General features: G+C 48.6%; 1 protein-coding gene across 1 annotated transcript in view; it reads left to right on the forward strand.

Annotated features, from left to right (window-relative positions):
* SEMA3A (semaphorin 3A) overlaps nt 1-2,192 on the forward strand; it is a 365,431-nt gene extending 363,239 nt beyond the window's left edge. The window contains exon 17 of the mRNA XM_055000206.1: nt 625-2,192. Within this exon, the coding sequence (XP_054856181.1) occupies nt 625-1,080 (456 nt within the window). The 3' untranslated portion in view covers nt 1,081-2,192. The remainder of the gene's footprint in view (nt 1-624) is intronic.
* The last annotated feature ends 18,596 nt before the right edge of the window (nt 2,193-20,788 follow it).

Genomic DNA, 20,788 nt, shown 5'->3' on the forward strand with positions numbered 1-20,788 from the left:
TCAAGCTGGCCATGGGCTGAAGCAGCCTCCCGTGCCAGTGGCAGACCTGGCATTTCCCACCTCTGCTTGACCAAACGAGACCAGGTGCTGGGTGGCCCACGAGGACACCTCCCCACACATTTTACTGGGTGCCATGGGAGGCCCTAAATCAGGTGGAGGGCTGGAGCAGTAACCTTTTTCTCCATCTTATTTTCATTATTTCAATCACTGTTATTTGCCAGGAAACCATTATTTCCCCTGTCAGAGTAGATATAATTGTCCCTCCCTAGCAGGTGATTGGGAACATTTAAAAAATTCATGAGAGTGAGGATGAACTCGCCCTTCCCTTGTGCTGCATCTGGGCCAAGTACTGTTTACAGTGGGAAAAGAAGGTCCGTTCATAAAGCATTTAGCAAGTTCAGTAAATGAGACACAAGGAATAGAAGTGTATCACGAATCTATGTCCCCCTTCTCTCAAAAACGTTTTTTTCCTTACAACATTCCTTTGAAGACGGTTACGCTGAGAGAAAGTGACTTTTTCAGTGAGCTCCCTCACTTAGTAAGTTTTGAACGCAGGACTCTCCACTACAAGTTCATCGTCACCTGCAACACTACTTAGTGCTGAAACTATTTTCTCCCACACAGATCAAAGTAGATGACCATTTAATCAGGACAGAACAAGGCCTTCTGCTACGGAGCCTGCAGCGGAGAGATTCGGGTATTTACTTCTGCCATGCTGTAGAGCACAGCTTCATGCAAACACTCCTCAAAGTGACCCTGGAGATAATCGACACAGAACACCTCGAGGAGCTACTTCATAAAGAAGAAGACGGAGACGGTGCCAAGATCAAAGAGGCCTCCAACAGTATGACCCCAAGCCAGAAGGTCTGGTACCGGGACTTCATGCAGCTCATCAACCACCCCAATCTTAACACCATGGATGAGTTCTGCGAACAGGTATGGAGGAGGGACCGCAAACAACGCCGGCAAAAACCCGCCAATGCCCAAGTGAATACAAACAAATGGAAGCATCTACAAGAGAACAAGAAAGGTAGGAATAGGAGGACCCATGAATTTGAGAGAGCACCGCGAAGTGTCTGACCTACAGTTACCTCTAGGAACTTCCTCCAGGTTAAAACTCGCTTAAACACATAACTGGAAATGAAACGCAATATATGCGAACTTTTCCATGGCTTTTCCATGGATGTTTACAAAGAGCTAGGAAGCTCAAATACTTTCCACCTGATTTAAAGTTAACCCAGTTCAAATCTCCCTATTGGACTCATTCCACTAATCCGTAGGGTTTCAAGGATGTGAGATTACTCTGAAAGTAACTTATTGTTTGGTGGGTTCTGCAGTGAGACTGACTGGGCATTTCTCTTTGTCATCCATTATGCTGCCATTTTGAAAAGGAATTATAAGGAGAAGAAGAAAAACAACTATAATCAGCAATGTTACATTTTTTTTCAACTTTCCTAAAAACTATGTGAACCTTGTAAAGCTGATGGACGCCTCCACACATAGTTGTGCACAAGAACTTTTTGGTTTGGCTTGGTTTGGCTTGGCTTGGCTTGGTTTACCCATTCTCTTCTTTATATATGCAATGGAAATATGAAATCAATCCTGTATGCGATGGCCTGTCCAACTCAGATCACCATAAATCATTCGTTATCTGAATCCACGGCAGCAGGAAGTGGAATGCACTGACCTACTACTGATGACTCCCTTCCCTAACTTTTGACCGAAAGATGTATTTTATTAAAGCTATAATTTAAATGTACCACAAAAATAAGCAGTCAAAAAGAACCCTTTTCAATAGAGAAAAAATAGACTAGGCTTTTTTTCTGATCATATTCTATTATTCTAACGTTTAGTTTTAAATATTTTTAAGGAAAGGCAGATGACAGTTTTCAGTTGCTCTGTTCTAGGGTTTTGGTTGCTGGTGTTTTGGGAAATGGTTCTGAAAAGTAAGGCAATTAAGCATCTACACAGCTGTTGTGCTCTGTGATGGGCGACTTCCACTGAACTGGGGTATTCCGGCAAAAGTCTGGGCACGCGTGCCTCCCCTTGTTCTTCCCTGACTGATGGGTATGAAAGGTTCCAACTTGTATAATACTTTGATACAAAGAGAAACAGATTCTGACAATGAAGGGAAACTTAGTTGACTTAAGTTGTATATTTTTTTTTAATTTACGAAGACTGTGAATAGCATTAAAACATTTCCTCTGCTCCTGTCCTTCTGTGGATCACAAAAACGGAACCTTGTAGGTTACAGAATCTACTCGATTGGAATGATGTTAGTGGTATCGCGAACGTGCCTCAGTAACCTGGGCAACACACAGTGATGCTGGCACATGCAAGTCACTGTGGCGAGTATTCGCCGAAATCTGAAAGTCCAAACCATTGTGCGAGCGGATCATTGACCCCAATACGGAAAGGCAAAGAAACGGCAAAAAACGTGCACAGAAATCTCTGCCCCCGAAGGTACGCTTCTGCACAGGTTTCAGGTACAGGGAATGACTACGAAATGAGGAGTCCAGAGATGTCCACTGATATTGGTGACATTGGCAGAGGTGGAGTTTCTTCCCCTTACGTGGCAGGGTTTTGTGCATGTGGTGGCAGCAAATGTATTTGTTTCCATAGGAAGACTGTTTCACTTGGGTAAAGGCAATGCACATCCACAATACTTGTTTCTAGATTGTCGTATGTTGAGTGTTTAAAAAGTGCTTCTGCAGAGGACGAGGACACAGAGCCAACTGGATCATTGCCCTGAGAATACTGAAAGGGCTCCCTCTAAGCAGAGGCGCTTGGTCAGCCCAAAAGGAGAGGGAGCTCATGAAGGGAGGCGTTTGTATTTCAGGGGAGGCTTTGGATGTTACAATGGCCACATCTGAATGTGTATGGTAGTAGGTGCTTTTGTGTGCACAGTTCCATGTTCATCCTTGTGCAGATTGCAAGTGAACCATTAACAACACTCCCTGAACCTGAGCAGGTAAGGAATATGCCTCTTCCTGCAGTGCCCATCCCACTGCCTGGCTAGCTGCTCAGCGTTCATTCTGGTGGATACCAGTTCACCTTCAGGGATATCCAGTTGGGGTCCATGAGATTATCACAAACATATACAGACCCTGTTGTCTACATCTATTATATATGTAAGAGGGAAGTCAACAGATCTACAAACATTGTTTGGAATGCATAGACGTATGTGAGAAGAAATCCTCTAAAAATCTGTAAGTAGCCCAGAGCCAATCATGGTGATTTCAGGTATCTGCTTTGATTCCCTTTCTGAGGTTTCTTCTTGGTTCTCAGTGTTTGCTGCCATCCCATATCTCGCTGCGCCATAAGCTGGTGGCACACACTCAGTAGCGCAGGGATCATGTGCAGTGGTGGGACATTTCTCCTCAGAGCTCAAATAAGGCATTGCATGAGGGCTCCAGCCACAGACCTAGGCACACCTGCACTTGATTTGGGTGAATACTCGCACCTACTCACCATACGAAAGAACAATAATCTTGGGTTGTGTGAACTGGGTGAACCATCTCTGTGATGGGACTTCTTTGATGTCTGGAGATTGCCCTCATAAAGTGACTGGAGTAAACATCTGGAAGCTTTTATTTGCCAAGCACAATTTGAGATTCCAATGCAATCCCACGAGGTAGCCTTTCTGACAATCCCATAGTCCACTCTTGTTCACAATGCTTCATAATTCAGTAAATATCACTATAAAACTGGATGCCTGCAGGGCAGATTACCAAAGGTGCAAAATCAAGCCACTCTCTAGGCAAGACAGGGTGCTCTGTCTGCTTAGAGTACTCCCCAGGAATGCAGGAAAATATAACTTGATAATCAACAGGAGGGGAAAAGCAGAAAATCCAACTAAAAACGGCATTAGGAAGACTAAATACACCCCAGAAGAATGTTGGGAGCAGCTGAAATTCACCTACAGGAAAGAATGGGGGAAAGAAGCCAGCCTGTTCCAGGTGCGGAGGTCTTCGAAAAGCCTAGAGGGAGAGATTTGGAGGGGTAGGAGGGAAATTGCCAAATGGTTCCTCACAGTTCCCAGCTTGTAATTATATATAACCCAGCATGGTGCTGCTTTGTGCTGTCTGTGTATTGCATGGATAGTCTTTGCGCCTATGCACAGCTTCACTTCAGAAACTTCCAGAGCTAGCTGTTAGGTGTAAAAGCCTTCTCCTCAGAAGCACAGCTTTAACTCCTCGTCAAGGGCTGGTTTCTCTTCAGATCGTATGCATCTTTCGCCTTGACTTGATCAAGGGCCATGTTTTCCTTCACAGTTCTCTTTCATATGCCACAAAAACAATACTTGGGGATTTCTCTTCTCATTTTTAAAGGTGGATCTATACTAGAGAGAGAAGTAAACCATCGTTATTTCCCCTTTTCAGCCTTCCTGCCTTTTCTACTCACTCTTTGCCTGTGGTAGCCATACATGTGGTGTGGGGGGAGGGGACATTGCCTTTGACTGGCAGCCACAATGGGGGCCGCCTGTGCCTGGGAGACCAGCACTCAGCTGAGACTGGCATCCCCAGTGCCTCAAATCCACTGAACAGGCAAATGTGCAAAGCGCCCGCCTGGCTCCCAGCCCCCTCCTGGGAAAGAGCTCCTCCGTCAGCCTCTGAGCCGAGGGCAGGACACGTGTCACGGGCGGCTCTGCACTTGGGGCTCTGCAGCCTCCCTTTCTTATTCGGAGACTCTCAGTGATGACTGCCTTGGTGCTGAGCTAGGAGCAGTGAGATAGCCAAAGTTTAAATATCCAGCCTGGTCGCCCACAGAACGGAAGAAGAAAACACACAGACGAGCAACTACCCCATACACGGAAACCCGCCCCTCTCCCCCGCCTGACTCCTGTAAGGGATGCTACATATTTTGCAGGCCCCTAATACAAAACTGCTGGAATACTGGAACTAATCCTAGAGCGCAAAGGCCCTCCTCGTCCCGAAAACCCCATCAGCAGGCAGAGCTCCTTTCTCTGCAGCGCAGTTTGCGATCCGTTTCCAAAGGGTAGTTGGAAGAGCCTCCACGTCTGGTGCAGCCGCTAGCCCTGATCCAGCTCTGCCTGCATCTCTTCTGTTTAAATCCTCATCCCACTGGCATTGCTGTGATTATTAGGGGTGTGCATAATGGAAAAAAATGAGCTGAAAATACAGAACTCACTCGTTCGGCTCATTAACGTGACTTCTGGAGTGGCAGAACATGCGTGGGAGACGAGGCTGTAATGAGTCCCTCCCCCCATCCCAAAGTGAGCGTGTTTCATTTGGGTTCTTGTCTGTGCAGCGGCTGTGCAAGCAGGCCGGGCAGTGGTGGGCCGTCCAACAGAACCTTGTTTTCCTTAACAGCAAGTCTGTCTGCACTCATCATGCAACCACTTGGATCCAAAGGGGGAAGACTGAGCCCTTAGCACTCCATTGGTGGGCAGGGAATGTTTGTGGTGTACAGGAGTACATTTTTTCTTCAACGGTTCCTGGGTGTGATCAATTCACAAAAGGTTTGCTTTGCACCAGGGAAGGGAGCAGCAGGCAGCAAAGTGCTGTCGACTCCAGCATTGCCGTCAGCATCCTTCTCTGTGTATTTTTATGCACAATGCAAGAAAAGGAGGGCAACATCCATGCGGGTGCGCGCACGCGCGCGCACACACACACACATGGGTTTTAGGGAGGAGGGGGTCTCCTTCAGCCCCCCCCCCCGAGTCCCGAACTGCCTCAAAGGCGCATATTATGCAGATTAGGGTAGAGATTGGGGGGGGCTGTTAATAAAGGAGAGCCACTCTGAGGAGGCCCGTGAAGCTGATTCCTGCCCATTCAGTGGCCTGCTGCTGCTGCTGTGGCTGCTGCCCTTTGCTTGGGGGCCGTGATGCCTGGACCACCGCTGTGACGAAAGAAGCCCTCCAAAGAGAGCAGGTTGAGGGGCACCAGGAGGAAATCCGTCTTGACCAGAAAGCCTTCTGGTTTGAGGGGCTTTTCTGATTAAAACTGTTAACCCGGTGTTAAATGAAGGGGAGGCAGCAGGCATGTTTTATTTGGAAAGGGAGACTGGCAGCCCGCAACTTGTCCAGGCTTCCACTTGTACTAGTAAAATATAGGAGGGAAGAGGGCCATCCTCCACCTCCCTTCCCATGAAGGGAAAAACAGCATCTATCCCACACTTTCTGGGCACTTTTACACCCAGTGAAAAGACAGGATGGCAGCCGGCAGGTTTCAAGAGATTAAGGCAGGGATTAGGGTGAGGAAGATCCACCCGCCCCTCACTGTGGAAACAAAAGGACAAGGCCCAGGGAAACCTGGCACAACGGCAGGACTCCAAGGCAATACTTTATTGGCTGAGTCACTAAAGCAAGATTTTTTTAAATTTCACTCTGCTATGCCGGACTAGTTGGCCATGGAGCACTCTCCTGCTTACATGCCATGCCAGCACTACTTTGCCAGTAAATTTCCTTCCATTATGTATGTGCACCTGCCAACACTCGCCTTCTTTGGAGTCCATTGTTGTGTGAGTTTTCATGTGCTTGAGAAGAAATCCATTCGATTGATGGGGTTTGGGATGATGCAGTTTTTGGTTAAGTGCAAACAGAGCTGTGTTTCCCCAACTCCCCACCTCCACCCCTTAAAAGAGCAGTGTGTGCGCAGCTGCCCTGCAAAACACTCTCCTTGATGCAGGCCTCCCCCAAACATTCCTTGGAACCATAAACATGGGACCCAATTGTTGTGTCTCTCAAACTTGATGGGTCAATGGATTAGAGGGAGGACTTTGTTCTGTGTGATTTTGGTGCCGTTAAGTGCAAAAAGAGCTGCCCTCAGAGCCTTTTCCCACACACCTCTGGAAAAGAAAAACATGCATTTACTCATGTGTGGCTAACAAATATGCAACAGGCCCAAACTCATGAAAACGGGGGGGAAAGGATGAGAACCGAGCCGGCACTGCCAGCCCCAGCCAGAACAAAGCAGTAATGGAACGGAAATATTCCAGAACCCCTGGAACCAAAACTAAAATGGAAATGTTCTCTGTGCACACTCCTAGTGACTATTCCAAATTTTTGTCTCCAAACTCTGGAGTCAACATCAAGAGTCCCAGTAACATGAGCATTACTTGGATCTCTGGTATCCCTTTGGACTGGTCTTCCCATGGTAGCCTGCCTACTACTGGGAGTACAAACTGCAATACCATGAACACAAGAATCAGTATTCCATTTGACTTTGTCTGCTACCATTTCCCACCAGGACCTGTAACTAGAGATGGGCACGAACAGGAAAAAAAATGAACACAATGTTCGTTGCCATCCACGAACACGGATTCACGAACATCGACAGACATGACATGTTTACGAACATGTTTGTAGTTGGAGGTTCGTGGGAGCCAGAATGGCCCCCTTGGGACTTAGCTGAACTTGGGCCAGGGAAAGGAGAGTCCATGGGTCTCCCCCTTTCCTGTCATTTTCTCTTCACAGTGGCAAAAACTGGATTGTTGCTGGAAGCTAATTGAGGAGTTACAAACTGACCTTCCCAATGTCCAATACCCCCAAAATTTGAAGGGGGAAATGGTCCTCACTGTCCTCTGAAGACCCCCCAAGTTTCAGAGAGATTGGACCCTGGGAAAGCCATGATCCATGGGTCCCTCCCTTTCCTGTCATTTTCTTTTCACTGTGGCAAAAACTGGACTGTCTGCTGGAAGCTACTTTGAGGGGTTACAAGCCAGAAGGAAAGCCAGGAGTTCAGACAGAGTTCAGACAGTCCATGCCTATGTTGCCAGGGGAATTGATTGAAAGGCGCCAGACTGTCTGGCTTTACGAATGGCTGACGAATGCCATGGGCTTGGAATTACCACGTTTGCCAGGAACGGGGCCTCATGAACAGCTTGCTCACAAACAGCAGATTGGGCTGTTCGTGGCTTTTTTTTGTTCGTATTACTGTTTGTGCCCACCTTTACGTGTAACACCCACGCCCCCATTGTGGTAGACTACACAACCCTCAGTCTCTCATACCTTAGCATCACCTGCCACTATGTCACTATCAGCAATAAAAAGCTGCCTCCAAGGCCTCAAACATCTTCAGGGAAACTGGTCATATCAGATCCACTCGGGTCCAACAAGTCCCTTCAGCCTTCCACGGGAAGGAAAAAATGATTCCTTGGACTTCTCAAACAGCTTGAACAAGACTCCAGATGACACTGGTGTCTGTTGCGTCCTCGCTCTCCCCTTCAGAAGATGCTTGAGCTGATCCACATGGCAACTACTGCAATAGTCCCATTATGCTGAAGACCTTGTCTTTGGTCTTGTAGATACCGACACACAGACCCCAGTAGATCTTCCTGTCATTCTTAGGTTTCTTCAGTTCATGGGATAAATCAGCCTGCATACTTCCCACTGGTAAGGGAGACTAGAGAGCCTGACCAGGGCCAGCGAAAAGGGTGTTTGCTTCTTTTTGCACACTCTTCTTTGCCCCAAAGGAGATCTATATAGGACCTACAATTGGTCCAGTTGATCTTCCTCAGCTCATGGGAAATTTTTAACTCTACTCATCTTTGAGGTGCCTTTCCTCAGTACAGTATGTTTGGTGAAAATGTTTCCCCAATGATTCAACCACCTGTAACATCCACCAGCCAGATTTTCTATGAACTGGTTCCCAAAAAAACTGTTACTCAGATAATCAGGTTGAGGTAGCATTCAGCCCTGAGGTCTCTCTTCCTGAGTTCTGCTGAGCAGTTATTTGGGCTCTCACCTTCATGGGGCACTATGCCTGTGGTGACAGCCAGAGCACGTGCATTTTTTGGCAGGCCAGTGCTCTCTTATTCTAGGTGCTCTTCTTGGGCCACCTCCAGGCAGGTCTGTTTGCTTTCCTTCATTCGTTAGTCTACTGCACAGAGACCACAAAGGAGTAAAGACCTGTAACTGTTGTTCTATAAGTGGCCATCTGGGTGTTCACATGATCCATCCACCTTCCCCATGGGAGGTGATTTTAACTCCCTGTGATTTACTTTATTGGAAGGAAGGAAGGAAGGAAGGATTTCTTGCTCTTGGGCTGTGCCTCTGAATAGATGGTTTTCATACCTAAAAGCTGACTCTTGATATTACTGTATTGAAGTCCTGCACATGCGCTAAGCACGTCCATGTGATTGAACCCATAACCCACAAAGCAGTTACAAGTAAGACTTGTATAAGGCAGCCATTTTGAAATTAATTTTATCTGAAAATATTTTCTCATCTAATTGGAAAAAAAGACAAAATATTTCTAATTTTCTTGGGGAGGGTTATCTGCTCATAGGCCCTTCTCTACAAAACACTGGGAATATATTCTAAGTGTGCTTCCTCTTACATAAAATGCTTCACAATGAATCTCATTATCCCCCATGATAGCAATAGGCTGTTTTGTGTGGGTCTCCCCCCACCCTGCTCATTTCTGGTATTTTGCTTGCATTCTTCTGCAGCTCTCTTATTTCTTCTTAAAAACACATTATTTCCTTCCATTTCCTTTTTAGTTTTTTTGCTATAAAAAAGCTGTGCGGCAAATCCAGTCTGTTGGGATTTCTCCTATTTTTTCGTTGTGCTGAAATTGCACTCTTGTGCTCCTAGAAAGGCTGCATCTGTGAACCCGGCTGTACTTGTGTTTTATTATAAGTGAGAGGCAGGAAAGGTTGCATCAGTGCTGCGTTCTTGTGGCCCCTTCTTACATGCCCAGAGTAAGGCTGATTGCCACCTTGGGGGGGGGGGTCGGGTAGCAGTTTTCCCCAGACCAGTTTGGCCAGGGGTCCTGACGGTGTTTTGCCATCTTCTGGACATGGAGTAGGGGTCACTGAGTGTGTGTGTGTGGGGGGGATATTTGTGAATTTCCTGCATTGTGCAGGGGGTTGGACTAGATGACCCTAGAGGTACCTTCCAACCCTGTGATTCTATGATTCTCTATGATTATATAATTCTTCAATTCCTCAGAATTGCCAAGGCCACATTTTTTTTACATTGTCAGTGAATTTTATCTACTCTCTCTTAATTTTCTTAATTTTCTCATATGGTTCAAAAGTAACACTTTAAACCACAGCTATCAACCAGTTAAAGAATTACTGAATTTAAATATAGGTGTATATAACCTAAATTATAGGTGTATATAACCGTTTTGATACATTGAAGGAAGCATAAAACAAAAGCTATTTTAATGTTTCCTTTTCAGTTCTCTATTAGAGTAACAGGCCAGAATACTTTTATCTACCTGCTGAAATTTGCCATCATCACAACTTAAAATTACTCCTCTCCATTTACTGTACTAGCTTTCTGGTTGATTGACCTACTGAACAAACTAGCTCACGCTAATAACTCTACTTTACAAAGCACAAATCTGCAAGAAATTTAAGTCGCTTTGTTTAGCAGTCTTCCAAAGGCTCCTCTGTGAACAAGAGAAACTGTATATAAGTAAAAAATTAGAGTGAGGTTTAAATAAGTTGTTTACATGGAGTCAATTTGAATGACAAAAGTACCTGATGGTTTGTGAGAATAAGTGAGATCAACAACATACTAGTAAGTGTCCACTTCGCAGAGTGGGGCTCCCTGCCCCCGGCTCCTGCTGCAGCCATCTTAGACCCCTCCCCTCAGGCAAAAGGGGAGCGGCCGTTTGGCTGGAGGACCCGTCATGCTGGCTACGCGCCTCCGTTCTTCAATACCTTCCACTCTACATCCCTCCTGCCTACTCCCCCCCACGCACACACACACACACTCACACACACACACACTCACACACACACAGATGGCCTGCTCTGTTCTCTCAGGACACCCAGCAGGAACAAGGCATACCTATTCGGCCTGGATTCAGGCTGTTGGTCAATTTGCATATTTGAATGCTTCCCTGGGGAAAAGGGTCCCTGCACATAAAAGGGAGCATGCGAGGAAGAAAGAGCCAGCTGCACTTTTTGCCTGGCCGGCTGCACATGAGGAGCAACCCCGGTGCCAGAATTCTCAGACCAGGCCTGGGAAGTGTTCACCTTCTCACTGCGGAGGCTCCAGTGCCAATAACATTGTGTTGGGCCACCGTGCAAGTGAAGCTGAGAAGCTGGAGGAGCAGTGGGCCATTGTCAAGGGGCTATGGCCAACGCCCACCAGCACGACCGGCTGGAGAAACACAGAACGGTATCGGGGGAGAGAATTCAAAAATGTGATGCTCCCACCAACCGTACAAAGTTTGCCACATTATTGCTCATGGGATGCTTTTCATTACAGGCACCTGCAGTTACAAAAATAGGGAATATGCCCATGTTGAGATGAATTCAGATGACGCTCATTGGTCTGAAGTTTTCATCACACACACACACGTAGCAAAATTAAGTTAAAAGACACTTAAATAATACAATTTTTAGGCCAAGATTCAGAAAACATTAACAAGGCTGAAAGGCCCATTTATTTCAACGAGACAATGAGGCATGCATTTGATCTTGGCCATTGAAATCAGTGGGATCCTGCATGTGATCTTGGAAATCAGTGGGATTTCTTGGAAATCAGTAGGATCCTGCATTTGATCTTGGCCATTGAAATCAGTGGGACTTGAAATCGTTTTGCTCTGATTGGGTTGTACCAGGAACCCTTTGAACATTTATTTAAGCAGCTTCTCAAGATGAATAAAAAGGTTCCTTACTCTTCTGCAGTTATAAGGTTCACTGCATTCTGAGCTTTTTAAAACTGGACTGAATGCATGGTGTAATGAACGGATATATATCTACCACAATGCAGGTAATTTCTTTAGGGCCCAAGCAAAGCCACGTGTTCTGATTCCGCAAGGGGGGGGGGCCTGCACAGAACTGGGCCTGCTGATGTGACGCCACCCGTACATCAGAACGGTCCTCTGCATCCTATTCACTTAGGGGGAGGTGACGTTTAATTTGGAAAGGGCCAGGGAGGATTGGTCACAGTTTTTTGGAGGGGAGGAAGGTGGTCACTGGCTGCATCCCCACGTCATCAGATATTCTCTCTATTGTGGTCCTCTGGCGATCATTTGCCACGGGAGTGGCTTATCCGCACAGGAAAATCCAGCTGCAAAAGTGTGCCAAGGGCAGAACGGTAGCACCGACTCCAGGGGCGTGCAGGTACACCCACTGTGTGAAAAACCCAAACAAATCAAATGCACCTGAAGACACAGGTAGAAAGCCCGCCTTTTAAAAAATGATGATTAGTCGTCGTGACCTGTGGTGTCTTTACTAGCTCTGCTTCTGCTGCCTGCCCGTTATCAAGAAGGGATGTAAATATTTCTCCGCCGTGAGGAGGTCTAGCGTGAAGGTGTTCCTCTCTGCAGGTAGTCCATTTAAAGGTGTTCGCCAGAATGCTTAGAGACTCTGCCAGGAAATTGCGGTTGTTCGGTATGATTCCACAAGGCACATTCCTTACTGGGTAGCATTCCACTTCTGTATTTATATTGCTCCGACTCAAATGGGAACTAGAAAACTGGAGGGGAGTATAATGAAACTGCTGCTGTAAATTATTTCTTTTAGCATGTATTCAAATGTTAAATAAACATTCCTTTAAAATATTTGAAGTTGGCTGTCTTGAATGTTTACATGGAAATGTTCCCTGTAAACTTAATGGAAGTGTCGAGTACATTACGGCTGGCATAGTTCTGTCACTTCTCTTTCACCCCCCCCCCCCCCGTATACTAAGCCCCAAGCGTTCGCTTTTAGCCTCCATTTTGATTACATTCAGAAGAGCTGGTCTAACGTCACTGTTATGAAATGGGAGGGCATGACAGCCACAAAACTGAGAACAGAAGAATCCCAACTTTATCTTCCTATGTGGTCCTGGGGAAGGAATTTATTGTAATAATCTGAGTTATCGTTGCTCCTATTAATAGGTGTGTTGTGTATTAGCTATATTTATTGTGGTAGCATATTGAATCAGGGTTTCATTGTACTAGCCTGGACAGGCAGTCATCTGACTCCTAGGCCCTTTTGTTGCTCCCTGCTGGCTTTGACACATACCCACAATGCAACTCTCCATGAGGAACCACCAAGAACTGCTTCATGCTTTATGTGGCGCTCACGTGTGTGTTGGCTGCTCCTCTGTTCAATGACTAAAGGTCAAGATCAAGGTCAAGGTAGTCCCCTGTGCAAGCACTGAGTCTTTACGGACCCATGAGGGAACGTCGCATCATGACGTTTTCTTGGCAGACTTTTTGTTATGGGGTAGTTTGCCATGGCATTCCCCTGTCATCTACACTTTACCCCCAGGAAACTGGGTACTCATTTTACCAACCTCGGAAGGATGGAAGGCTGAGTCAACCTTGAGCTGGCTACCTGAACCCGGCTTCCGCCGGGATCGAACTCAGGTCGTGAGCAGAGCTTGGACTGCAGTATTGCAGCTTACCACTCTGTGCCACGGGGCTCATATTGTTCAATGAGTGTTGCTGACAAAAACTATAAAACGTGTGATGGGCAGGCTCATAATCACATACTGGTTGGCTGCTGTCTTCAACATGGCCATTGCGTGTTTAGAAATGCATTGTTTCAGGTTACATCTGGTGTGAGACAGAGAACTGCCAATCTAGAGTAATGTGGTGGTGAGGAGGCTCTTTTGTTGTTGTTGTTGTTAATGTCATTTACTGTCCCCCTTTCTCACTGAGACTCAAGGCAGATTACACAGTGTGAGATTAGTGCAGTCAATGTCAAGGATATTTCCATAAACAATACCTTAAAGTAAATAAACGCAAGTTTACAAAGACAGAGCATTAGCAGGAATCCAAGACAGAGTTGAAGAAATATTGAAACAGAACATCGGCTATTCTAGGGCTGATATTGGACAGCATGAAGCACTGGTAGCTCGTAGGAGCACATATTTAAAACAACAAATAGTATGTAAGGCAACATGGTGAAGTCTATGGTCCTTAACTCGTTAGCGAAGCATCTGAGAGCCCCTCCCTACAATACAAAAGCTTTTTTGAATAATTTGGTTTTGCATCATTTGCAGAAAGCCAGGAGGGCGGGGGCTCTCCTGACCTCCTCAGGCAGGCTGTTCCACAGGGTAGGGGCCACCACAGAGAAAGCCCGTGTATGGGCTGCTGTTGATTTCACCCATGTGCAGGGTGGCACCTGCAGGAGACCCTATTCAGCATAGGGAGGGAGGCAGTCCCCTAGGTATGCTGGTCCAAGGCCATAAAGACCTTTGTATGTGATTGTCATATATGCCTGCCTGCATATCTGCCATGAATGTATTCTGTATTATGGACTGGTCCTCTGAGGGCATGAGAAGTTTCTTATTGATGTTAGGACAGTCAGTTATCTCACAAGTATTTACTTTCTCTTTCCCCGCTGCCTCTAGAAGTGAGCTGCGGCCGGCTCGAAATGTATCCTTCTTGGGAACTGGGATGATTTCGTTCTTTGTTCTGTCTGGCCTAAACCTGGCTTCTCCCTGACAACCCCCCTGGCTCTTTCCCTTATCCTGATGGCAGGAACGTTCCCTATAACTAACATGACCAACCGCAGTTACCGCCAATGCACTTCTGCCCATGAACTTTTCTGAGCACCTTGAACTTGCTGGATCTCTAATAAAGTTACTTCCGCCAATACACCTGCGTGGTTGCTGTGGAGAACTTGGGGGTTCTACCTGCCAAGGACTGACATTGATAACCACTACCTTGAACTGAGCGTAGTAACTGATAGGTAGCCAATGCAGTGACTGCAGGGTGGGAGTGATGTTCATGCTCCTGCTTGCTCCTGATAACATCACGCCCCAGCATTTTGCACCAATTGGAGCCTCCTAGTTAACTTAGATGGGGGACCTACGTTCAGTGCATCACTTCACAATAGTCAAGTCCTGATGTTACCATAGCATGGATCCAGGTGGCCAGGTGGGCCACATCAAGGTAAGAAGCCACCTTCCAGGCTAGAGTGAGGTTGTAGAAAACATTTTTGCTGCTGCCTTTACTTCCTGTTCTAGTAGTAGCCCTGGATCCAGTATAACCCCTAGGGCGGCTCTTAACTGAGTCTGCAAGGGTCAGGTGAACCATGCACTCAGCTGATCGGTACTGGGGACAGTACACTCCCTTTTCAGTGCTTGGTGGAAATAGCTTGAATGAATAATATATCAGGAGACTCCCTATGAATGAACTCTGCATAGGAACGTTGACAAACTCACTATTTGAGTACGCGACACTCACACACAGGACAGACCAATGCATGGTAAGCAGATAAACAGACGTTAACTGCTGAAATTAAGGGAAAGCAATATGGGGGGGGGGCACCTTAGGTTAGAAATAACCTGAATATGGTCTCAAAGAGAAGAGAACTAAGAAAACTTGAGGCGATGCTTATATAGACTCAAGAACGACCTCCCCAGAGCCAGGAATGTGAGGAGTGGAAACACTGGAGAAGCAAAGGCAGAGCAGCATGTCAGATGCTCTTCTCTCGCAAAACTACAGTTCAACAGAAGTGCACCCAGCTAATACGCTTGGAAATATTCTGTGTCAGTTTTGTATCTCCCTTTCTCTTTCTGACCACTCCTTGAATACTCTTTGCCCCCCTAGTCAGAATGAGAGACAGATGCAAAGTTTTGGGTTATAAAAATGGGCCGCTTTATTAAAATGACAACAGTAAACATCAACTACGGCAAGGGCCTAACTAGCAGTATAGGTCAGGCCCTGGGGTCACTCTTGGACCCCGCCCTGTCCTGTCTGGGCGAGCACCCGCTGCCCTGGGTGCGAGCCATCAACCAAATGGCTGGGACCCGGCCTGGCCAGGCGGAGTGGTTCACCCCTGTAAAGCTCCCCCACCCGGCCATACAGCAGCGGGGGGAGACTGGCTTGTCCAGGGGTTCCCCACCCAGGGCCTCTGCCCTCGCAGCTGGGCCGTACGGCAGCCAGCCGCTCCTGAAAGACCCCAATTCCCCACCAATGGGGAGGTGCCAAGGGTCCTCACCGGCCCGCTACAGATTTTCCCTAACTGAAATCCTGCCACCGCAGAGGCCAAGCCTCTGCTTAGGCCTCAGCGCCCCACAAATGGCTTAAGGCCAACCTAAGCCCTTGCTGCAGATCGTTCAGAAAAATTCTGTTACCTCTGGAAGAGAGGTGCACACCATCCCCTCAGTAGAGGTCGACAGACTTGGCCCGGATCTGTGGATGGGGCAAGTCATCACCTTGAATAAGGCTCTGTTGGCCATTCGCCTAGCCCTTTCAATAGCGCTGCGGTCCAATGCCTCGCGCCACACCCAGCCCAGAAGCATTGCCGACCAAAAGATCAAAGTGCCGGGCCACCTCTTCCGAATCTCTAGGAAGTCAACCCGCACTTCCAAAGAAAGGTCCACACCCTTCATCAAACCCAGGTTGTTGCCCCCTAAGTGGACGACCAAGATGTGAGGTGGAGGGGCCCTCCTCCCATCAAACAAAAGCGGCAGCAGCCCAGCCCATCGCAGGCCTCTTCTGCCCTGCCACTCAACAGTAGCCCACCAGCTGAGTCCAAGCTGGGACCCGATCCGTGTCCTCTTCGCTTGGTGCACAGCCCAGAAGACCATGCTATGGCCACAGATGAGGATCCGCACCCTCTCCTGACGAGCCACAGCACCTGCAAGAAAAACCATGTCAGGACAATTGGCTGTCCCCCAGGGGCCTAATGTATGCTTTATAAGCGCCAGAACACCATCTTCCCACCCTCTGAATATCGGGTCCAGCGTAACCCATCGCTGCTGCCGTAGAAGCAGCACCAATTCGAAAAGAGTGGGTCCCAAATCTTACCCCTCCCAAGCCCAGCTTCTGAAGAGCTCTGCCCGTGACTGTCCAAAACTGATATTTTGTCAACGGGGCCCCATCACTGTGGCAGAAAAGAACACCAGGTGTCTCACCCCTGGCACTCACGTACCTCCTTAACGCTGCCACCGGGCGTAAATCAATAAGGGCACATTGGCCCAGGACCACATCAACACCCTTCTGATGCTGGTCGGTCTTAGAGCGCCGAATCCTGATGATCACCTGTTCCCCATTGAATTTAACATCCACCACCGTAAAGGCACGGCCGGAGTCGTCCTTAAGGGACTGGGGAACAAGCTTGCTGACTCTGAGAGTGCCAAAGAATGCAAACAGAGAGGTGGCATGAAACAGCAGCTCCTCAAAAGGTGAGCGACAGACCACAGACCAGACTGCTCTCAGACCCTGTAGGATGCTTGGTGAGATGGGCTATCATCCCTCAGGGTAGCCGATTCCCGAGACCAACCCTCCAACATTTTCCGTATTCGGAAGTCCCCAGTGGTATCCGCAAACCTGCGGGCTTTAGAGGCAAAGGCTACAGCAGCAAGTTGGCTACGGATATACTTGACCCCGTGCCCCTTACCTTTCTGAGCCACGCAGAAATGTGCTATGTGATCGACAGGGAGAGGCCACAATTAGCAGAGACCTACCTCCAGCCTGAATGTGGCAAACTGCCTGACAGCCCGGTCGTATCCCCTCCTCGTGCTACGGGCAATGGCTAATTGGATGGCCCTGGAAGCCTCGGATTCCCCATCCTCCACAGGTCCTCTGGCACCAGGGCTGGCAACAAATCGGCCTCGGGGGCAAGCTGTCGAAACCAGTCCATCTGCAGACGAGATAAGGCGTCTGCAACTTCATTGTTTACCCCAGGGATAAGCCTGGCGGAAAACAATATATTAAGGTGCAAGCACCTTAAGGTGAAGGATCGGACCAACTTCATGACACCGGGCGATTTAGAAGAAAGGGAGTTCACGACCTGAACCACTGCCATATTATTGCACCAGAAGTGCACGGAGTGGTTAGCAAGCTCCTCCCACCAAAGGTAAACTGTCGCTAAGATTGGGAAGAATTCCAAAAACGTCAAATCCTTATGCAGGCCTGCTTCTTTCCACTCTCTGGGCCAACAGGCTGCACACCAGTGACCCCTGAAATGAATTCCAAACCCTATGGAGCCAGAAGCCTCGGAGGAGACCTGTAGCTCCCCCTCCAATAACAGCTCCTGTCTCCAAAAGGAAACACCATTAAAGCCCCTCAAAAATCGGAGCCAAATCTCCAGATCCTCCCGCATTCCATCAGAAATGCGCAACCTATGATGGGGGAGCCTGAGGGTCCCCATTGTGTCACAGAGACGCCTAAAAAAGGCTCTGCCAGGAGCCACCGCCCTGCACGCAAAATTGAGGTGGCCGATCACCTGCTGGAGCTCCAACAAGGACACCTTGCGCTTCCCCAGCAGGGTCCGCGGGCGTGCCTTCAGACCGGGGAGCTTGTCCACTGGCAGCCTGGAAGTCTGCTGCACGGGATCCAATTCAATCCCCAGAAAGGTCAGGACAGCGGACGGGCCCTCCGTCTTCTCGTGCGCAAGGGGAACGCCCAACTCATCACCTAGGCAGACAAAATCAGCCACAAGCCGGGCACACTGTCCCACCCCCAGGGGCCCAACCAAGATAAAGTCATCCAAATAGTGGGCAGTGTCACGGCAGTGCTACCGGTGATGTAACGCCCGCTCCAAAAATGTACTAAAGCGCTCAAAAACTGTGCACGAGATTGAACACCCCATGGGGAGGGCCCTGTCCATATAAAACTGACCTTCAATGGCAAACCCGAGGAGCTCAAAGTCCTCTGGGTGAACAGGGAGAAGACGGAATGCCGACTTGATGTTGCGTTTCGCCATCTCAGCTCCCTGGCCACAACGTCTAACCACCTTGACGGCTTGGTCAAAAGACGTGTAACGCACTGAGCACAAGTGCTCAGGGATCGCGTCATTCACGGAGCCACCCCTGGGGTAAGACAGATGGTGAATCAGCCTGAATTCACCGGCTGCCTTCTTAGGCACCACCCCCGGGGGGAGACCCTAAAACCCTGCCCTCAGCACATTCTTTGGCTATTTTAGCCCGTACAACGTCTTCCATGCCAACCACAGAACGCAAATTGGATGAAATGAAAGAAGTTCTAGGCCCCTGAAAGCCCCCCACGAAGTAAATTCAATGCAAAGCAGCCAGGGCTGAACCGACTGCCCCGCAAAGGTGCAGGTGCCAGAACCACCATAGGAAGAACCCAGTGGACCCGATGAGGAACGCTGCACTATGTGCCCACTGTCTGAATGATCCCCGCCACTGGATTTTGACGGGGTCATCAGCTGCAACCATAAGTACTGGTGAATTTGATCCCACGGCAATGCTGGATTAAGGGCGGCCCTCATCCTGAACTCTTCGTCATACTGCAGCCAAGCTGCACCGGCGAATTCAGTATGAGCTCTGTATATGATATCCATATACTGAAACAGCGGGGCCGCCCTCCAAGGCTGCACCCTTGCAATAACTCCCACGTAAATTAAAAAACCCGGCAGCCATTTGGCCCAGGTCCTGTCTATCTTGCGTCGCTTAAGGCACTCCTTATCCCTATCCTCCATGTCCTCTTAATCCTTCTTTTCCAGTTCCCTGAAGAGAAGGTAAAGACGTCAACATATTCTCCACGCAAAATCTTCTCCCTTGTTGCTGGGGTAAGGTGTTCGCCTAGGGGCATGGCCGTATCGCCAAATGGCAGAGCCCGGAAAGGAACTGCCCCATAATTAGACCAAGGAACCCCAAAATAGGTACCCCAAGGCACAAGCCCCATCCCATCTGTGATTTACTGGGTGAAGGAACCCAACTGGGGGACCCGGGCATCTGACCTGGCAATTGACCTGACAATTGGGCCCAGTCAGCAGCCCTACTAATGGTCGTTGACCCTCCGGAGGGGTCCGTTTGTACATATGCAGAGTGTTGTGTAGCCTGGCTCGCTTGGGGCCAAGGCCAAGCGCCTTGGGGCCAAGGCCAATTTAACTTACCCTCGTTCTCAGGAGGCTGCACCACTAGTGCAACTTGCCCCGCCTCAGCTGGCCAGTTCCCTTCCAAAGCAGATGCTGCCGATTCCTCAGTCTCATCTTCAATTATGTGACCACTATCCAGCGTTGCCTGAACCGCAGCACCGCCGCTGGAAGTCCCCTCCAAAGCAGCCAAACGAGAAAGGATATCATTAATGGACGCTGCCTTAGACTCTTCACACACTGGCCTTTTATTCGCAGGGCCATTACCCTAACCTGCTCTAAAGCAGCAATCCTGGCCAAAATGTCACGCCTCATGGGGCCCCCTTCCTCCTCGTCTGAAGACAGTGCTACCGGTGCCCTCTTGGGTGGGCAAGGGGCAGGCTGTTTGCCCTTAGAATTACCAACACCCCTCTTTGGCCCCATTATTCACTAGCTAACACAGGGCAACTATGACTATTTATGACTGGAGCTTAAGCACCTATAAACTTACTCACAGACTGCCCAATGCCTACAGTAGCACCCCTTATGGTGGGTGATCGAATAAACACCCTGGTAGGAGGGTGAGGCTGAGGGAGCTCTGTAGCTGTGACTAGCCCAAGGTCACCCAGCTAGCCTCAAGAGGAGGAGTAGGAATCAAACTCAGCACTCCAGAGTAGAGTGTACCACTTCCAACCCCTACCCCACTCTGGCTACACCGAAAACCCTCTGAAACTAAGCCCACCCTGGGATCCTCACAGCCTGCTCTTTTTGGCAGAGTACTCAATTAAACCAGAGTGCTCGATTACCAGTATAACATAACAGAACCTCCAAGCTGCAACCCCCTATGGCTATCCTGAATACAAAATGGCCGCCATCTTCTAGCACCTAAGATGTCCGCCAATGCTCACCTATGGCCAAATTGTCCCCCAACGGCTGCAACGATAAATCTACAGACAGGCAGCCCAACACCCCCCCCCCGACTGGTGGCAGAGTGGGGGAGGATAAATGGGGAGGATTCCCAGGCCCTAATGAAGCGGGGGGGAGGGGAAAAACTCAGCGCTGCAAGCAGGGGTGCACTAGCCGGGCTGCCGAGCCG

This window comes from Eublepharis macularius, chromosome 16 (assembly GCF_028583425.1).
Source record: "Eublepharis macularius isolate TG4126 chromosome 16, MPM_Emac_v1.0, whole genome shotgun sequence".
NCBI classification, from domain to species: domain Eukaryota; kingdom Metazoa; phylum Chordata; class Lepidosauria; order Squamata; family Eublepharidae; genus Eublepharis; species Eublepharis macularius.